The sequence below is a fragment of the Anolis sagrei genome, chromosome 2 (genome assembly GCF_037176765.1).
Source record: "Anolis sagrei isolate rAnoSag1 chromosome 2, rAnoSag1.mat, whole genome shotgun sequence".
In the NCBI taxonomy this organism is placed as follows: domain Eukaryota; kingdom Metazoa; phylum Chordata; class Lepidosauria; order Squamata; family Dactyloidae; genus Anolis; species Anolis sagrei.
The window spans coordinates 178,798,626-178,820,173 of NC_090022.1; the positions used below are offsets into that span (position 1 = coordinate 178,798,626).

A 21,548-nucleotide genomic window follows, 5' to 3' on the forward strand; every position below is an offset into this window, starting at 1 on the left:
AATTGGTTCAGAGTATGATAAGTGTTTGAACAAACTTGGCAACTATGTCGAAAAATAGAGTGAAGTATGTACTTTCTGAAAATAAATTTACTTTTTTGAAATAAACTTTCGTTGTGTACTTATGTTCAAACGGACCTTACTTAAAAAATACCCCTCGTATTTTCCAATGGCAGAGCATTTGAGCTGCAAGAACAGCTCTGAAACTGTGGATTTGTGGGGCCCAAATCTCACTTCCCCACACATCAGGGTCTAAGAGAGGTATTGGATTTTCATTGAGCAATTCCAGTAAGAGAGTAGCCCAGAAAACACACAGGCCGGGAAGATTTTTTGAACATCTCTCAGAGACACTAGCCGTTGCCTGTTACGGCTGGAAGACTTGCGAAGCAATACTGCAAAAGAGCAACAACACACAAAGAAAGAAAGAAAAAAGAGAAAAAAATGTCAAAATATATCACTCATTTCTCTCTCTCTTTTCCATACAGCACACACAACATTCTCCCAGCAATTCATTCACCACGACTCAGAGCCAGAAGCCTGCGCAGACTTCAAAAGAGGGACGTTTAATCCCATTTCACCCCACCTTTTCAAAGCAAAGACAACACAGAGGTAGAGCCGGTCCAAAAAAACAAAATCATTGTTTGCATTATCAGTTGCTCAACAATTACAGCTTGGTACAAGTCGTTGATAACGTTAAATAAACACACAGCCCCACGCCACCCTTATCCTCACCACAGAAAGTGCAGCCGGGACCTTGTACGAGCTTCTTGCGCGAAGAGAAGAGTTTGCACTGCTTGGGTTCAATCCCACCTGGGGGAGGGAATCATCACCAATATATATATACATATATATTTATTTATCTATAATATTTAACTCTTTATTAACAGCAGCAACAGCTGGAGACAGCTGGGACTGACCAAGCATGCAAAATGAAGCTTGTGGGAGAACAAGGGACCAGCGGCGAGGTGGCATGAACGAAACATAAGGGACAAAGCTGGAAATGAAGGGCAAGAGGTTACAGGTGGGTGGGGAAAGTGTGGCATCTTCACTTGTGGTTGGACTGCAGCTCCCACAGACCTGAGTCAGTGTGAGGGATGATGGGAGCTGCAATCCAATGACATAAGGGGGAGGGGTTCTCAGTTGTTCCCGACCGGAAACCTGCTATTCAGTGCTGGTTTACATTATTAAAATGACTACCCTAAAAACCAAGTTGCAGTTTGCCTCCCATGCCACTAGGAGCGCTAGAGCAGGAAGGCTGCTTCAAGCAGTGCTTCTTAAAGGGCCAGGCATGACAACCCCAAGAGGGAACCGACAAGAGCATAACTAGCATGCATGTGACTTGGGAGAAAGAAATCTGTTTTGGGGAGGGTCTTCGCCGGGCAGTGGTTTAAGGAGAATCCATTTGTGGCATTAAGAAAAGGGGAAGACAGACAGTTGGAGAGGTTTAAAAACACCTCCGCAAAATAAAACTAGCGAGAAGTGATCCAATGGAGGAGTGCAAAGGAGGGGGGAGGGGAGGCAGAAAGTGCCAAGACTCGCTCCAGCCCCACAACATCAGCAATGCAGCTGTGGGCACAGCGAAAAGGGGTTGATGTCCTTGGACGGAGTGGAGCTCAGATGGCATCATCCAAGGCAGGCTCAGCATCAGGGGACGGGACACACTCCTTGCTGAGACGGACAATCTCCTGGGACAGAACTTCCAAATCCTAGAAGTGGGAAGGGAGGGGGAGGAGGCGGGACCAGGGAAGGGAAGGAGGCAAAAAGAGAAAAAAATGGTGTTAGGAAAAGATTAACCAATTAGTTTCATTGAATCATAGAGTTGGAAGAGACATCATGAGCCATCCAGTCCAACCCCCTGCCAAGAAGCAGGAAAATCGCATTTAAAGCACCCCCGACAGATGGCCATCCAGCCTCCGTTTAAAAGCCTCCAAAGAATGAGCCTCCATCACACTCCGGGGCAGAGAGTTCCACTGCTGAACAGCTCTCATGGTAGGAAGTTCATCCTCATGTTCAGGTGTGTTACAGTAAGTCGTAACAGGATCAAGTGTGTGTGTGTTAAAGAAAACCTTGTGTTGTTATTATGTGCAGCTGCTAATGTAGGTCAACTAGTAAGTTTGGACCACACCGAGTGGGGTGTAACTGTATTGCTTTTAGAATACAGTTCAGTTTTTGCTCTGAGGAGCCTTTGTTCAGGCATTTTGCTCAACCATTTTTGCTGCTCTCTCATTTAGATGAAGATGAAGAAGCCTTATTCTGTATTGCTTACAAAGACTATGTAAGTTTGGGATGTTGAAGGTTTTTCCGGGCTATATGGCCATGTTCTAGAGGCATTCTCTCCTGACGTTTCGCCTGCATCTATGGCAAGCATATAGCCCAGAAAAACCTACAACAATCCAGTGATTCCGGACATAAAACCCTTCGACAATACTATGTAAGTTTGTTGCACTGTTTGTAACATGGCAAGTTTATGTTTTAACTCTGCTGATAAGAGTAAAGTTTTGATTTCCTTTTTCCTCTTGCCTGGGTGCAATGTTATTGTGTCTTCTGTATTGGACTTGACTGAAATAGGCTTAGCGCAACAAGGTGGAATCTCCTTTCCTGTAGTTTGCAGACATTGTTCTGCATCCTAATCTCCAGGGCAGCAGAAAACAAGCCTGCCCCCTCTTCCCTATTACTTCCCCTCACATATTTATACATAGCCCTCACCCTGTCTTCTCTTCTGCAGGCTAAACATGCCCAGCTCTTTAAGCCGCTCCTCATAGGGCTTGTTCTCCAGACCCTTAATCATTTTAGTTGCCCTCTTCTGGACATATTCCAGCTTGTCAATATCCCCCTTCAATTGCGGTGCCCAGAATTGGACACAGTGTGATTCCAGGTGTGGTCTGACCAAGGCAGAATAGAGGGGTAGCAAGACTTCCCTGGATGTAGACATGAGACTCATATTGGCTTTTTTTGCCCATAAGGCCAGGAATGTAAAGACTTGGGAACCGCTCTGAGTCCCCTCGGGGAGATGGAGCGGTATATAAATAAATAAATAAATAAATAAATAATAATAATTATTATTATTATTATTATTATTATTCCAAGACACTGCACTGTGGGTGGGGAGCAGGGTAGACAGTATATCTGCCTATGTGGATGGAGAATGGGCTTTGGGAATAGTCTAGTGTGAAAGGAAGAAGAGGGCAAAGGTTGGTTGGTGTAATCTCTCTGCAATCCTTAGGCTATAGTGGCCAACACACATTTTGGGGCTCAAATGTTAGACCTGTTGCTGACTTCCTTGGATCTAGACCAGGTCCTCAAACTAAGGCCCGGGGGCTGGATGCGGCCCTCTCAGGTCATTTACCCGGCCCTCGATCAGGGTCAACCTATGTCTGTAACGACTCAAAAGCACACAACAACAACAACAACAACAACAACAACAACCCTGTCTCATCTGCCAAAAGCAGGCCCACACTTCCCATTAAATAAATAAATAAAATTAATTAAATTAATTAAATAACATTATATTTATATTAAATAAATTTATATATTTATATTAAATAAATTTATAGTTGTTAAAATTGTTATTCATTTACATTATTGTATTGTTTTTAAGTGGCTTTTGCACTACAAATAAGATATGTGCAGTGTGCATAGGAATTCATTCATGTTTTTTTCAAATTATAATCCGGCCCTCTGACAGTTTGAGGGACTGTGATCTGGCCCTCTGTTTAAAAGGTTTGAGGACTCCTGATCTAGACACTAGACTCATATTGGCTGTTTCTGCCGTCGCATCATATTGTTGGCTCATGTTTAACTTGTTGTCCATGAGGACTCCAAGATCTTTTTCACAGTATTGTCGAAGGCTTTCATGGCCGGAATCACTGGGTTGTTGTAGGTTTTTTCGGGCGATATGGCCATGGCATTTTCTCCTGACGTTTCGCCTGCAATAACCAGAGTGGGACAAATGCTAATCAAGGTGGTCAGTTGAAACATTCACACCTAGCTCCAGCAGACAAAAGTCCTTTGTCCCACCCTGGTCATTCCACAGATATATAAACCCATTTTCCTACTTCCAACAGACCTCACTACCTCTGAGGATGCTTGCCATAGATGCAGACGAAACGTCAGGAGAAAATGCCTCTAGACCATGGCCATATAGCCTGAAAAAACCTACAACAACCCAGATCAGATCTCTGTTTTCCATACAGCTGAACCTGACTCCCTGCACAAAATCCAAGACTCCAAAAGCGCACTTTTTCCTCTTCCCTTGAGAAAGAAGCCCCAAAGTGATCAGACTGCTCCCATGCAAATCTACCACTCTCCATATGTACACTATCTCTCTCCTTTCCATGGAGCAGAGCATAGCGGATGGAACAGACTCCTCAGGTTTGCCACACTTTGAGCATTATTAGACTGAGTCTTTCATAGGAATATTCTGCTATATGGCCATGGCCTAGAGGCATTTTCTCCTGACGTTTCGCCTGCATCTATGGCAAGCATCCTCAGAGGTAGTGAGGTCTGTTGGAAGTAGGAAAATGGGTTTATATATCTGTGGAATAACCAGGGTGGGACAAATGCTAATCAAGGTGGTCAGTTGAAACATTCACACCTAGCTCCAGCAGACAAAAGTCCTTTGTCCCACCCTGGTCATTCCACAGATATATAAACCCATTTTCCTACTTCCAACAGACCTCTCTACCTCTGAGGATGCTTGCCATAGATGCAGGCGAAACGTCATGAGAAAATGCCTCTAGACCATGGCCATATAGCCCGAAAAAACCTACAACAACCCACATCTTTTTTACACTTACTGCTGTTGAGCCAGGCATTCCCCATTCTGTATCTTTGCATTTTTTTTCTGCCGAAGTAGAGTATCTTGCATTTGTCCTTGACAAAATAACTTTTGAGTTAGGCCAACTGCAAGCCATGTTGGCTGCGAGATTCTGGAAATTGCAGTTCCCTTTCTTTAGAAAAGTAATTGATGCAGCTAACAGCAAAGACTGACTCCCTTCTTCGAGACAGATATATGCACACCCACACACTATTCCCAGCTAGTGAGCATCTGCATGCAATTCATTATCCAATTAAAAATTGCTCATTGATCACCACTGGGCTCTGCATCAAAGGAGAACTCCGGAAAGAAGGAAAACGATAAAGCACCGGCATCATCATCAGTGAGGCTTAAAAGGCGGAAAGAACGAGCCAAGATTCCCGAATGCAAGTGAACCTCTCTATTCCCTTGCTTGAGTGTGGCCCAACCATGGAGAGCTCAGCTGCTTGCCCCACATCAACCCACTGAATGGGACCTCATTCAACCCCAGTACCTGAGCGCAGGCAGCGTCCTTTCCCAGCTCCACAGTGCACCCTACAGGCCACTAACCAGCCCACCCACACCACTTCATTTACCCTAAAACCCGCACTGGCGCTTCCTCAGCACATCCCTGCACTGCATAATGTAGCCTTGGGACCCAACACAGCCCTGACCGCAGAAGACAGTCTCCTTTCTCTGCCCCAGACTGACCAATCCTTTGCAGCCCCAACCTTGAAGCCCGTCCTCTGAAGCAGCCTCAAGCCCCATCCCCTCCCCATTCAGATACAGCTATAAATAGCCTCCTCTTTCCGCTGACATCACTCTTTCGTCCCCTTCTTCCATTAGGACGCTGGAAGGATCAGATTCTACATTAAGCTAATGGGGGGAGAGTGAGTGAGTGAGAGAGAGACCCAAACACACCACATAGTATACTGCAAAGTCTTCCACTGGGGCAGGCACGCTCTTCTCTCTAGCTCTCTCCTTCTTGCCTCAGCCATTAAAGCAGGCAAGCAGAAGAACTGCCTCTCTGGATCACACGAAAGGGCTCTCTATGTCCAGAAATCTTTTCCTAACAGCGGCCAGGATCCCAGGATAAGCTCACAAAATATAGGGGAAACGGAGTGTCTTTCCTCTATTGTCTGTAAACAAACAGATCGGAGGGGGTGTCTTTTTGGACAACTCCCTCAAGTCCTCCAATGAGGGAATTCTTGTTGTAATTTTTTTCCCCAGCCTCGGATTCAGGTACATATTGTTGTTGAACATGGAGGCATTCCGGGTGACTGTGATGAATCCCTCTAAAAGAATGGAAAAACCCATAAAATGTTCGCTATGAACATATTTATAGAAGTCAAGTGTTTACTTTCTCTCGTTCTTTATTTCCTATCTCCCTTTCTTTTTTGGAATGTTTGGGAGTAATTCTCAGGGCATTAGGATAGGAATTTTAGGACCCTTGGATAGTAATATAATTAACATTGATATAATTAGATCAATAATATAATTATTTTTTGGAGGCATCAGTGCTGCCTCCGAAAAATCATTCAAATCTCTTGGGAAGACAAGCGGACAAATGTCAGCGTGCTGGAAGAAGCAAAGACCACCAGCACTGAAGTGATGGTCCTCCACCATCAACTCCCCTGGACTGGCCATGTTGTCCGGATGCCCGACCACCGTTTCCCAAAGCAGTTGCTCTATTCCAAACTCAAGAACGGAAAACGGAATGTTGGTGGGCAGGAAAAGAGATTTAAAGATGGGCTTAAAGCCAACCTTAAAAACTGTGGCTTAGACATCGAGAACTGGGAAGCCCTGGCCCATGAATGCTCCAGCTGGAGGTCAGCTGTGACCAGCAGTGCTGTAGAATTTGAAGAGGCATGAATGGAGGGAGAAAGAGAGAAACATGCCAAGAGGAAGGCGCATCAAGCCAACCCCAACTGGGACCGCCTTCCACCTGGAAACCAATGCTCTCACTGCGGGAGAACAAGCATATCAAGAATAGGGCTCCACAGTCACCTATGTACCCACCGCCAGCACATCTATCTTGGAAGACAATCCTACTCAGACAACGAGGGATTGCCTAAGTAAGTACTAATACTACTACTACTATTCCTACACAGGATTTTCCCTGCCAAATTGTGAAGGCGCGTCAAGCCAACTGCGACCAGGACCGCCTTCCTCCTAGAAACCAATGCCCTCACTGTGGGAGAAAATGTAGATCAAGAATAGGGCTCCACAATCACCTATGGACCCACTGCCATGATACTACACTTGGAGGACCATCATCCTAGACTATGAGGGATCGCCTAAGTAAGTAAGTAAGTAAACCACTGAGCTGCTAAGCTTGTTGACTGAAAGGTCGCAGGTTCGAATCCGGGGAGCGCCGTGAGCTTCCGCTGTCAGCCCTAGCTTCTGCCAACATAGCAGTTCAAAAACATGCAAATGTGAGTAGATCAATAGGTACTGCATTGCTGGGAAGGTAACAGCGCTACATGCAGTCATTCTGGCCACATGACCTTGGAGGTGTCTATGGACAACGCCGGCTCTTCAGCCTAGAAATGTAGATGAGCACCACACCCCAGAGTCGGACATGACTGGACTTAATGTCAGGGGAAAACCTTTACCATTACCTATATACATATAATATTTATAATATTATCATGTAATATAATATAATACTACTAATAATAATATGATATTATAGTTATATATTTTATACTACATGTAATATTATTAATAATATTACAATATAATGGTATAGTACAATATAGTAATATATAATACTGATATTGTGGTATGCTAATAATATATATTGTATGTATGTGTGTGTGTGTGTGTGTGTGTGTGTGTGTGTGTGTGTATATATATATATATATATATATATATATATATATATATAGTAAGCTGCTCTGAGTCGCCTTCAGGGTGAGAAGGGCGGCATATTAATGTCGCAAATAAATAAATAAATATTCTAGACTACATATCCCACCATCTCCATCCATTATGGAAAAAGACCACAGGATCATAGGCATGGTAGCCCAGGACATCAGAAGGGCTAAAGCCCAAATTCCTTCGCTCTGTTCCCAGAGATTCTGAGACATCTTCCCTCCAGACCAGTGGTTCTCAACCTGGGGTCCCCAGATGTTTTGGGCCTACAACTCCCAGAAATCCTAACAGCTGGTAAACTGGCTGGGATTTCTGGGAGTTGTAGGCCAAAAACATCTGGGGACCCCAGGTTGAGAACCAGTGCTCCAGACCAAAGCCTAGGGTCGTTTCAATCTGCACAATTATAATACTGCGATTCCACTTGCGATGGTGTCCTATGGATTCTTAGACTTTGTAGTCTCTACCTGCCCATCTCTTTGCTGCAAATGCCATGATCCCACAGGACAGAAACATGGCTGTTAAAGTGGCATCAAAGCGTTGCAACTGTGTGGTGGGAAAGGACTTCCAAAAAAGGGCAACAGCTACCTTGCTGAAATGTCAAGAGTGGGAACCGAGCCGTTTCCAGGCACGTACAAGAGGTGTGGGATTTCTGCCTTCAATCGCTCTCTTTTGCTGTTGAGCCCTCCCCACCACTCGGGTAACAAGCGTTCTCCTCTAGCTTTGGCTTGGTCACTCATTTGTGGCACAGGAAGACGGATCGAGCGTCGGCAGCTCCTTGGCACGAGGCGGCAGCTGCTCTGAGCTCAAGGTCGCCCCAGCCTCAGCTTGGAGGGAAACCTGCTACTCCCTCAGCTGCCATTTGGAGCCAGCGCCTGGCTCATGCTGCCTCTCTTTCCCCAGCAGTCACCTTGACCTGTGCAGCATGCAGAGAGCGGGCACAGAAGCAAGACAAAGGGCCCCGCAGTGGCATAAGCTCCCTTTTCCACTCGACCTGGGGCCAGGGGCACCCACAAAAAAGGCAGTCGTATCTTTCCAGTCCTTTATACAATGGCAATATGTCCCTAACAACAGCAACAAGAAAAACAAGAAAACTGATGACATTCCACTACTCATTACACCAGTGTAGTGATGTCGACAGGCTTTACCTGCCCAGAAAATCAGGAGCAGAGGGCTTCTGCAAGTGAAATAAATGGTAGAAGAAGAGAAAAATGCACTGACAGATTATGTGAAAGGCAGTCAAGAACCAACATTGAGGGAAGTCAATAGTGCTTCAAGTGCAAAAGACAAAGAGTGAATACCGTAAAAACACCATCCAGAGCAGAAGAGAAAACTGGCCAAAGAAGGCTCTCCATGGACAGTTCCTGGGAAAAATTGAGAGCCAAATTGGAAAAGAAAAAACATGGCTGTGGCTCACAAATGGGACTTTGAAAAAGGGGATGGAGGGCCTGATTCTGGCAGCCCAAGAACAAGCCATTAGAACCACTGCCATCAAAGCCAGAATTGAAAAGTCGATGACAGATACCAAATGTAGACTCTGCAAGGAAGCAGATGAAACAATAGATCACATCCTCAGCTGCTGCAAGAAGTTCGCACAGACAGACTACAAGCTGAGGCACAACACCGTTGCTTAGATGATTCATTGGAACTTGTGCCACAAATACCATCTGCCTGCGACAGCCGGAAAAAGTTACACAAGCCGGAAAAAGTTACAGAGAATAAACACACCAAACTCCTCTGGGACTTCCGAATTCAGACAGACAGAGTTTTGGAGCACAATACTCCTGACCTCTCAATTGTGTTAAAAAACAAAGTATGGATTGTCAATGTTGAAATCCCAGGAGACAGCAGGATTGAAGAGAAACAATGTTGGAAAAGCTGACACGATATGAGGATTTAAAGATCGAACTGCAAAGACTCTGGCACAAACCAGTAAAGGTGGTCCCAGTGGTGATCGGCACACTGGGTGCAGTGCCTAAAGACCTTGGCCTGCACTTAAACACAATCGGCGCTGACAAGATTACCATCTGCCAGCTGCAAAAGGCCACCTTACTGGGATCTGCATGCATTATTCACCGATACATCACACAGTCCTAGACATTTGGGAAGTGTCTGACGTGTGATCCAATACAACAGCCAGTAGAGTGTCTGCTGTGGACTCATCTTGTGGTGTTTCAAATAATAATAATAATAATAATAATAATAATAATAATAAGTGTTCGACTTGTGGTTTTGCGATACGAAATCCAGCATATAGATTTCGTTTGCTGTGACATACTGTGCTTTTGTGTCAGGAAAATAATAATAATAATAATAATAATAATAATAATAATAATAATCTTTATGTATACCTTGCCATTATCTCCCCAAAGGGGACTTGGGGCGGCTAACATGAGGCCAAGCTCCCCCCAAAAATACAGCAAAGTTAGATACAAAACAATAGTAAAAATACATCTCAACAAAATACATAAAGTAACAAAACAAAATAAACAGTGTGAAATAACATACTAAAAATCAAACACAAAGGGCGGGCCAAATGTGCAAGATAAAATGTTAAAACATTAAAACCCTGGGTGAGACAGGGATAGAAAAATTGCATTTATGAGAAAGGAGCCCAAGATGGAGGAGCAATGGGGTTTGGCTTTCATTAGGACAGGGAAAGTCCATCATGAGGGCAACTGTAGATGGAAACAAACAAAATGGGTTGAATGGTCACTCTCCGAAGGCACATCGGAAGAGTCAAGTCTTTAGATCTTTCTTAAAGGCTGCTGTAGCGAGATCCAAAGCTGGGGGGCCACAGCGGAGAAGGCTCTCTCCCTCGTTCCCATAAGTCGGGCCTGTGATAGAGGAAGGGGTGAAAAGAGGGCCTCCTAGGAAAAAGTGTTCTCTCTCCTCAACCTCTTTCCTTTGATGTGGAGGCACTCTGAGAAGGTTCTGCTGTCTACAGGGGTGGCTACGTTTACCAAGCCCTTCCCCTCTCCTGTCCAGCTAGCCTTCCCTTTGCAGCCCTTCCCATCTTCTGGATCCAAGGATGGATCTCATAATCCCCAGATTTTTAAAAATCTGGCTTCTTTGGATGTGTCTATCTGAGCAGAGAGGCTGGATCTACAGTCTCAGGTTCCAGTTTACTCAAGTTTGGCACCCCTGCATGGCCACCCCTGCCCACTCCCCAAAGGCACTCTGCAACAAGGGTTCTACCACCTGAACATTAAGGGGGTAGAGTGCCCCCTGGTGGCACCCTGCAGCCACAAGAAATGCATGTGCACTCCTGCAACTGCAGTCTGGCCACACGCAGTAGTGTAAGACACAAGTGTGCAAAAACACAATATGATCACAAAATCAACCATGCCCGCTTGAACACCATGAATAATTTAAGCCATACGTTAATCTAGTTATTAGCTTTACCTATCATCTCTCCGACCCCCTGTATCAATAGGACTATAGTGTCTAGATCCAGGGAAGCCATGCTCCCCATGCTCTATTCGGCCTTGGTTAGACCACACCTGGAATATTGTGTCCAATTCTGGGCACCATGATTGAAGAGAGATATTGACAAGCTGGAATGTGTCCAGAGGAGGGCGACGAAAATGATCAAGGGTCTGGAGAACAAGCCCTATGAGGAGCGGCTTAAAGAGCTGGGCATGTTTAGCCTGCAGAAGGGAAGACTGAAAGGAGACATGATAGATATGTATAAATATGTGAGGGGAAGTCAAAAGAGGAGAGAGCAGACTTGTTTTCTGTTGTCCTGGAGACTTGGACGTGGAACAATTGCTTCAAACTACAAGAAAGGAGATTCAACGAACAGCTTTGATAACAACAACATTATTAACAACATTATTAACATTATTCAGATTCCATCTGAACATTAGGAAGAACTTCCTGAATGTGAGAACCGTTCAGCAGTGGAATTCATTGCTCTGGAGGGTGGTGGAGGCTCTTTCTTTGGAAGCTTTTAAACAGAGGCTGGATGGCCATCTGTCAGGGGTGCTTTGAATGCAATATTCCTGCTTCTTGGCAGGGGGTTGAACTGGATGGCCCATGAGGTCTCTTCCAACTCTTGGATTCTATGATTCTTACGTTTTGCAATATTATGCTGGGGTAGTGAGGGGAGATTTGCTTCTTGGCTTCTCTCTGTCACTCCCATCTGCTCTGAGGTTGCCCCATTCATAAACTAGGCCTAGAAATTATGTGATCCTTCAAGTATTGCTGGTTTGCAGTTCCCCACACCCCTCATCACAGTCTATGTTGGCTAGAGCTAATGAGAAGTCCAGTCTGCCAACACTAAAAGAGTCACATTTCCCCCATAATACTAGCCAACATACATTTTGGTGCCTCAAATGGTGCCTGCATTCTGGGTATATCTGACCTGCTGATTCCAAAAATGGCACAAGTTTTCCCCTATCAGCTCTAGTTTTTGAGATTCAGAGTATATGTCCTGTATTACTCTTTGTCTGCTTGCTCATAGAAAATCATGTTATCTAAGAAATTAGAGTCGATGCGCTCTATACAATGCAATTTTCTGAATCAGCGCCCCAAACAGCAACAGGCCTAAAAACCAAGACATCGTGCTTTTTTCTTGGTTGGGCTGTGCAATCTTGTTAGATGTTGTTATTATTGTGTGCTCACAAGTACTTTAACTATGGCAACCCTATCATATTTATTTATTTATTTATTTGCCCTAGCTGGCATTGCCCCCCCCCCCCCCATGTGCGATGGGAAGTTGCTGCTAAATGTGAGAGAAATAAGGTTGAACACTGTGAAAGCCACCCACTACATGGCTACCAGCCTCCTCCCAGTAGACTCAAATCAAGGAAAAGCTTTATCAGAATGACCACTCCTCTTGGCGTCCCTCCAGCAACAGCAAGGGTATCCCTCTGGGCAGCTAAGCCAGGAAATCCCAACTGGATGCCCCCCCCCCCCCCCCCCGCCACGAGAGTCTTCTTCCGGGGACAAACCAAGAATGGACAACCTGGAAGTCCCTGAATAGACTCAGAAGTGGAGTGTGCGGATCAAAAGACAACCTGGCAAAATGGTACTACCTAAAAGAATCCCACACCTTGTGTGACTGTGGAGCAGAACAGACAACTCCGCATCTGTATGCTTGTCCACTATGCCCTGCCTCATGTACAGAGGAAGAATTGTTGGAGACTACAGACAATGCTGTCACTGTTGCCCGTTTTTGGTCAAAAGATATTTAGCCACCTGTGCTCCTTCTAATTTTATCAGTTTCATACTAATTTATGCAATGCTTTTGATACGAAATTAATAAATAACCCTATTTATACCCCGCTTTTCTCTACCCCAAAGGGGGCTCAAGGTGGCTAACAACAAAGGCAATTATTCAATGTCTTAAAACACATACATTAAGATAAAATTAAATTAAAATTAATACATATTAAGCATTTAAAAACATTTAATTCTATACTAAAATCACGCAGTCCATAATTGTAGTCCAAGCCATTCCATTGTCACTGCACATATTCCAAATTTGTTATTGCACTTGACGATTCTCCAAAAGCCTGATTCCAAAGCCAAGTTTTTTACTTTCCTTTTGAAGGCTATGAGGGAGGGGACTGATCTAATGTCACTGGGAAGGGAGTTCGACAGCCAAGGGGCCACCATCAAGAAGGCCCTGTCTCTCGTCCCCACCAGACGTGCTTGCGAGGGGGGTGGGACTGAGAGCAGGGCCTCCCCTGACAATCTTAATCTCTGAGGTTTCATAGGTGCCATATTTTAACATAACTTCTAGTTTTTGATTGAAAAAAGTATTCAGTTGGTAGGCAATGGTAGTCCTGATCCATAGAAGTGTTTGTGTACAAGGAGGAGGGTGTCAACATATTTTTCTTTTACCACCATCCTATAATATCTAAATTATGAGTGGGAAAGCTTTGGCTTTCAGACATTTTAGGCTTCTCTCCTCAAAAGCCAAAGTCAAATACAGCCAAGAGCAAAGGATTGTGGAAAAAATTGCCCCAAATATCTGAAGTATCAAAGATTTCCCCACCCATGATATAAATGGTAAGTTTCAATTGAGTACCAGAGGTTGAGTGATATATCTTCTTAGCTCTATGATTCTCCTGTCCTTCATTTACCCCACTTTTCTATGCTCCATCTAACCCAATTTTACCACTAAAAGGTTCCCACACACCTTCTGTAAGTGCATGTTTTTGGTGAGTTGCTCCTCCAGCATGTTTTGTAGCTTCTTGTTCATCTCACGCAGGTTCTCATCTCCCGGCTTCACCAAATCCCGCAAGACACTGCTCAGACTGCTCCGGTCAACCTGTCCATGGGCTCCTGAAACATCTGTCCCAAAGAAAGGGTGGGAAAGAAAAGGAGAGGTTGAGAATGTCACAGGATGAGGTTTCATGGTAGACTACCTACAACTTGAGTTAACCAACCAATGCTTAGGCTATGCTATCTCAGAAGCAGAAGGAGAGCAAGTGATTGTCACAATTCAAATCATTTCTAACTTCTGTTGACAAGATTGGTTCAGAGGAGATTGTCCACTACCTTTCTCTGGAGATCAGAGTATGACTTGTCTAGAGACAGAGGGTTTCCTTGGTCAAGTGGGAATTTGAACACAGTCTCCCAGTGCACTAGTCCAACATTCACATTGCTACACCACATTGTATGACCCTTAGAAAGATTCTCTCCACACAAAACCTCAGCATATCTGAGAAGTAGGCAAGAATATTTTGTTCTGACAGCTATCTTTCAGTGTGAAAGAAGCGTTCCTACTTGTACTCGGTTCTGTTCAAAGTGGTATAGTATAGATACATATTGTACCATATTTCATTGCATAATAGTCACCATCGCATAAGAGTTGCACCAACCCTTTTATTTATTTATTATTTATTTACTTTGCTTGTATACCGCTCTTCTCAGCCCTTAGGCGACTCAGATCCTGGTTTTTGAGATCCTGGTTTTTGTTTTTATATTTCCTCACATAATAGTCGCACGTACACACACACACACATATATACACACACACACCTATGCATCTGCCTCTTGGAGGTGGACAGCTTTACAGTTATGGGGTTTCCCATGGCTGCTAGTCAGAGGAAACCCAGTAGCTGCCACAAAAATTCACCACATAATAGTTGCACCCACCCCTTTTCCTTCTTCCACACATAATAGTCGCATGTACATGCACACACATATACACACAAACCCTGGCCCATGCATCTTCCTCTTGGAGGCGGACAGCTTTACAGTTATGGGGTTTCCCTTGGCTGCTAGTCAGAGGAAACCCAGTAGCTGCCACAAAAATGCACCACATAATAGTCGCACTCACCCCTTTTCCTTCTTCCACACATAATAGTCACACGTACACACACACACATATACACACAAACCCTGGCCCATGCATCTTCCTCTTGGAGGCAGACAGCTTTACAGTTATGGGGTTTCCCTTGGCTGCTAGTCAGAGGAAACCCAGTAGCGGCCACAAAAACGCACCACATAATAGTCGCACCCACCCCTTTTCCTTCTTCAAAAAGGAAAACAAGCGCAATATGGTATTTACCACCACAGTGAAAATCAGGCCTGTGGTCTGCGCTGATTCCAGTATGAACCATGTGGCATAACAAGACCTTCAGACCACGGCCATGTGACACAGCAGAGAATGATGACCAAATACAGAACAAGGATTCTGCAACTATGGCAAACCCCCACCCCACCCCCGACAATCCTCAAGAAGTGGTTAATTCAATTGGTTTATTTCTGCAGACCTTTGAGACAGAATCATAGAATCACAGAGTTGGAAGAGACCCCCTGGGCCATCCAGTCTAACCCCCTGCCAAGAAGCAGGAATATAGCATTCAAAGCACCCCTGACAGATGGCCATCCAGCCTCTATTTAAAAGCCTCCAAAGAAGGAGCCTCCACTGCACTCTGGGGCAGAGAGTTCCACTGCTGAACAGCTCTCACAGTCAGGAAGTTCTTCCTAATGTTCAGTTCTTCCGTTCTTGTAGTTAGGTGGAGAAAGTGCTCCCCAAGGTTGTAGAACTGAAAGCATTGGCTTTTATTGGTGTGGATATGGATTCATCCGTTTATTGCTTATTCATATTGCAGATTAGCCTAAGGGGCTCATTGGTCATGAAGAAAAGTAGAACATGAGAGAAACAAAGTACGTTACTTTTACAAACCACAAGTCAAATTGTCACACCTCTTTCAGGTGTAATGGCCCTATTCCCTGAATGATTCAAGCAGCAAACATAATGCTACTTGGCTGATCAGATTTAATGATGCGGCAACATTAAAAAGCCAGTTCAAAGGGAGGGCAGGGCATATGTGTCTGAGTAAGCGTTAAAGAGCGACTGGCATTGCAAATACTCCCAAACTATTGGGGAAAATGGCTAAAATCAGAAGGGTGTTTTGCAGCGCGAGTAATTATTGTCATAATTATTATAATCCACAAAACTTTGTACGGCAAAAACATATTCATACTTAAGACTCCACAGGACTCCGTTGTTTCTGCTGCAACAGACCAAAACTGCGACCCCTTTGGGGCGCAATGTTATACAACTACTTCCACCGCCCTAACCCCTTTCAGCTCGACCCCAGTGGGTGCTCCATTTCAATTTCAATACAATAAATAAAACAATTGTGATATCGACCCATGACTCTATTTCCTCGCAGAACTGGCATTTATACGCCTGCGCTCCCACTTCCATCGCCCTCTAACCATTACTCACTGCTCTCTTTTCCAAAGCTTAGGATGGATCTAATCTCATCAGGGGACTGACATAAATTTGGGGTCTTTCCCTGCAGGAAGGCTGAAAAACTGCTCAGCCATGAAATTAGCAAAACAGCAGGAAACAGATAACAGCAGTAGCCCATTCTCCATCCTACTCCAAGAAACCGGCTTCAAAAAAGAAAGATCTGGAACAAGAACTTAAACGGGATTTTCAAAAAAAAACTTCCATACTGGAAGGAACAACCAACAGGCCTCCCACATGACTCCTGTTGCAGCGGATGTTACATGGCCCTGTGAGAATATGTTTCTGTTGTATGGACTGGCAGGAGGCAGGCACAGACCAGCATGAGGACAAAGCTGCAAACATGCCTCAAGTAAGACCAGATGTTGCACCCTAGAGCAGGAACAGAACCCTCTAAACCAGTGTTTCTCAACCTAAGGGTCGGAACCCCTGTGGGGGTCACCAGGGGGTGTCAGAGGGGTCGCCAAAGACCATAAGAACACAGTATTTTCTGTTGGTCGTGGGGGTTCTGTGTGGGAAGTTTGGCCCAATTCTATCATTGGTGGGGTTCAGAATGCTCTTTGATTTTCAGTGAACTATAAATCCCAGCAACTACAACTCCCAAATGTCTAATTTCCCCAAACTCCGCCAATGTTCACATTTGGGCATATTGAATATCTGTGCCAAGTTTGGTCCAGATCCATCATTGTTAGTGCTCTCTGAATGTAGGTGAACTACAACTCCCAAATTCAAGGTCAGTGCCCACCAAATCCTTCCTGTTGGTTATGGGAGTCCTGTGTGCCAAGTTTGGTTCAATTCCATTGTTGGTGAATGTCAGAATGCTCTTTGATTGTAGTGAACTATAAATCCCAGCACCTCCAACTCCCAAATAACCAAATCAACCCCAACCCCACCAGTATTCAAATTTGGGCGTATCGGGTATTCGTGCAAAATGTGGTCCAGTGAATAAAAATACATTTTGCATATCAGATATTTACATTATGATTCATAACAGTAGCAAAAGTAGTTATGAAATAGAAATTAAAATAATTTTGTGGTTGGGGGGTCGCCACACCATGAAGAAGTGTATTAAGGGGTCACGGCACTAGGAAGGTTGAGAACCACTGCTCTAAACATTAATCACACCACACCTTGAATGAAGGAAGAGTTCTTTTTTTATTGAAGAACTAGCTGTACCCGCCACGCTTTGAGGTGGCCAACCTTCCCTCTTTCTCTCCTTCGTTCCCTCCTTCTTTCCCTCCCTCTTTCCTTCCTTCCTTCCCATCTTCCCTTCTCTTCTTCTTTCCTTCTCTATCTCTTTCCTTCTTTCCTTCCCCCTTTCTCTACATTCCCCCCTTCCTTCGCTCCCTCTTTCCTTCCTTCTTTCCCATTTTTCTTCTCTCCTTCCTTCCTTCTCTAACTTCCCTTCCTTCCTTTTTCTTTCCCTCCCCTTTCCTTCCTTCCTTCCTTCCTTCCTTCTCTCTTTGCTTCCATGCTTCCTTCTCCCTTTCCTTCTTTCTTTCCCTCCCTCCCTCTTTCTTTTCTTTTCTTTCTTTCTTTCTTTTCACCCCTTCCCTCCCTCTTTCTTCCCTTTTTTCTGTATTGTCATTTAGCTTTTCATCATTTAGCTTTTTGGGGCTTTTAAAGTCCCTTCTGCTGTGTATTTCAGTGTTTTTATGAGTGAAGGACATACATTGGGTTGTTAGGTGTATTGTGACCAAATTTGGTGTCAATTCCACCAGTGGGTTTTGAGTTCTGTTAATCCCACAAACGAACATTACATTACATTTTTATTTATATAGAGAACTGCTGAGTTTTCTGGGCTGTATGGCCCTGTTTCATAAGCATTCTCTCCTGATGTTTCACCCACATCTATGGCAGGCATCCTCAGCGGTTGAGGGATCTGTTAGAAACGAGGACCGGGTTGTGGCGCACCCACATCTACAGCAGGGATCCTGGAGCCCCCGGTGGCACAGTGGGGTAAACCCCTGTACCGGCAGGACTGAAGACCGACAGGTTGCAGGTTCGAATCCGGGGAGAGCGTGGATGAGCTCCCTCTATCAGCTCCAGCTCCTCATGCAGGGACATGAGAGAAGCCTCCCACAGTGATGGTAAAAAAATCAAAGCATCTGGGCGTCCCCTGGGCAACATCCTTGCAGACGGCCAATTCTCTCACACCAGAAGCGACTTGCAGTTTCTCATGACAAAAAAGAAAGCAGGGATCCTCTGAGGATGCCTGCCATAGATGTGGGTGAAATCTCAGGAGAGAATGCTTCTGAAACCTGGCCATACAGCCCGGAAAACTCACAGCAACCCAGTGATTCTGGCCATGAAAGCCTTTGACAACACAATGTTTTTATAGTTTGTGAATGCGCAACCCATCCACACTTACAAAAAAAAGAAAGGTACCCCATTCAGAAAAACAAAACAAAAGAACGTTGTATTTCTAGCCAGATCCAGTTTTATTCCCAAATGTATACCTCTATGGGCAGGGCCGTAGCCAGAAAAATTTTTCGGGGAGGGTTGACAATTTTGGCGGGGGTGTGTGTGAAAATTTGGGGAGGGGGGGTTGAAAATTTCGGGGAGGGTTGAAAATTTCGGGGGGGGGGGGGGGGTTTGAAACCTGCCTCCTAGCTCACGCTGAAGCAAAGAGCACAGCAGAGGGCAGAGCAGCCTTCACTAGCCTGCAGCTCTGCCCCTGTCAACCACCTCCACCAAGTCTGGCCTTCAACACACACACACACACACACTACTTGGTTGCTTCACTACATCGGCTATTGCTGCAAGTAATGACAGTGTGAATAAATTGTCAATATTTGCTTGAGATAGTGCTTACTGTTCTGGAGGGACTCTTAATTTTTTTGCATCTCATAGACAGCATGGGGATTTGGTTAACCAGTTAAAACTCATGAGTAAACCAGGTTTTTTTAAAAAAAATCTGAAACATTTCGGGGAGGGTTTGAACCCCTAAAACCACCCCCTCGCTACAGGCCTGTCTATGGGGCATTTTGGTTTCCCCAATGACAGAAAATTGGACCCACTGGTCTTCTTTTTGTTTTGGACTCCAGTTCCCACAATCTCTTGTCAGTGAGCCATGATGGTTGGGACTGATGGGAGCTGCAACCAACAACTCATGCCAGATAAAATGTCCCCAGGACAACTTCTATTCAAGTGATCAGGCAGTCGCTAACTATCTTCTTTCAGATAATCAATAGGCTCCATTAAGCCAGAAGCTAAGGTGCATCACCAGTCTCTACACACAATTGTACAAGTCCCAAGCTGGATTTAGCCTTTTTTATTTGGATCCTCTGGTTCTGCTCTTCCTGATGCCCAACCCTCTCTCCTTCCCCAGTTCATGCCACTGGATGAACCCTAGTTCACAGTACTGTCGCATTATTTAATATTTCCCCTCTGTGCTGGAAAACATAGCAGTGAAGGGCTGAAACTGAACAGTGGGGTTCTTAGCTTCTTTCCTCCTGAAGGCTTGGGGGCAAAACAGAGCATCCTCTGCCCTTCCTCTTACAACTGTCTGTTGCCAGTTTTGCTCCCTCGATTCCCCAGACTGATGCTGGGCTAAAGCATCCTTGACAACATGATCGATGCCGGCTGCTCTCCCTGCTCCTCAACTTCAACCCTCATCAGCCCAGCTGTCTCTCAAGATAGAAATCCTTCCTGTCCCTTGGCTGAGCCAGTGTGCAGCAGCCCATCAGGCAGATACACACACAAAGATACATTCACTGTGTGACCAATGGACCCCAAAGAAAATGGAAGTCCATTCTCCCCAGCCGTTCCCTTGTGTCATCCCATGTATTTATTTATTTATTTATTTACTGTATTTGTATACCGCCTTTCTCAGCCTTTCAGCGACTCAAGGCAGTTTACAGGCAACAAGTAATATCCATAATATCAAAATGCACATAAAAACATTAAATACAATATAAAACCACAACAGCCAGGAGACAGGTGTTTTTAAAGTCTCTTCCTCAGTCCCTTTTCTCCTCTTAGCTGGCTTGAGGGCGGGGTAGGGAGAAGCAGCAGGATTTCCTCCTTCTCCTCCTGAGGTGGCAGGCAGATGTAGTAAGCAACAGCCAGGAGACAGGAGTTTTTAAAGTCTCTTCCTCAGTCCCCTTCCTCCTCTTAGCTGGCTTGGGGGGGGGGGTGAAGCAGCAGGATTTCCTCCTTCTCCTCCTGAGGTGGCAGGCAGATGTAGTAAGCAACCTTCTCCTCCTGAGGCGGCAGGAAGATGTAGTAAGCAACAGCCAGGAGAGAGGTGTTTTTAAAGTCTCTTCCTCAGTCCCCTTCCTCCTCTTAGATGGCTTGGGAGGGGGAGAGTAGCAGCAGGATTTCATCCTTCTCCTTCTGAGGTGGCAGGCAGATGTAGTAAGCAACCTTCTCCTCCTGAGGCGGCAGGAAGATGTAGTAAGCAACAGCCAGGAGACAGGTGTTTTTTTAAAGTCTCTTCCTCAGTCCCCTTCCTCCTCTTAGACAGCTTGGGTGGGGGTGGGGGAGAGTGAAGTAGCAGGATTTCCTCCTTCTCCTCCTGAGATTGCAGGCAGATGTAGTAAGCAACAGCCAGGAGACAGGTGTTTTTAAAGTCTCTTCCTCAGTCCCCTTCGTCCTCTTAGCTGGCTTGGGGGGGGGGGGGAGAAGCAGCAGGATTTCCTCCTTCTCCTCCTGAGGTGGCAGGCAGATGTAGTAAGCAACCTTCTCCTCCTGAGGCGGCAGGAAGATGTAGTAAGCAACAGCCAGGAGACAGGTGTTTTTAAAGTCTCTTCCTCAGTCCCCTTCCTCCTCTTAGATGGCTTGGGTGGGGGTGGGGGAGAAGCAGCAGGATTCCCTCCTTCTCCTCCTGAGGTGGCAGGCAGATGTAGTAAGCAACAGCCAGGAGAGAGGTGTTTTTAAAGTCTCTTCCTCAGTCCCCTTCCTCCTCTTAGCTGGCTTGGGAGGGGGAGAGTAGCAGCAGGATTTCATCCTTCTCCTTCTGAGGTGGCAGGCAGATGTAGTAAGCAACCTTCTCCTCCTGAGGCGGCAGGAAGATGTAGTAAGCAACAGCCAGGAGACAGGTGTTTTTTTATAGTCTCTTCCTCAGTCCCCTTCCTCCTCTTAGACAGCTTGGGTGGGGGTGGGGGAGAGTGAAGTAGCAGGATTTCCTCCTTCTCCTCCTGAGATTGCAGGCAGATGTAG

The 21,548-nt window shown here is 45.2% G+C and overlaps 1 protein-coding gene across 2 annotated transcripts in view; it reads right to left on the reverse strand.

Annotated features, from left to right (window-relative positions):
* Positions 1-539: 539 nt before the first annotated feature.
* GRIPAP1 (GRIP1 associated protein 1) overlaps positions 540-21,548 on the reverse strand; it is a 113,472-nt gene continuing 92,463 nt past the window's right edge. For both annotated transcript variants that reach the window (XM_060763132.2, XM_060763131.2), the window contains 2 exons: positions 13,815-13,969; positions 540-1,703 (listed from right to left, as the gene is read on the reverse strand). In XM_060763132.2, coding sequence (XP_060619115.2) covers positions 1,611-1,703; positions 13,815-13,969 — 248 coding nt within the window. In that variant the 3' untranslated portion in view covers positions 540-1,610. The remainder of the gene's footprint in view (positions 1,704-13,814; positions 13,970-21,548) is intronic.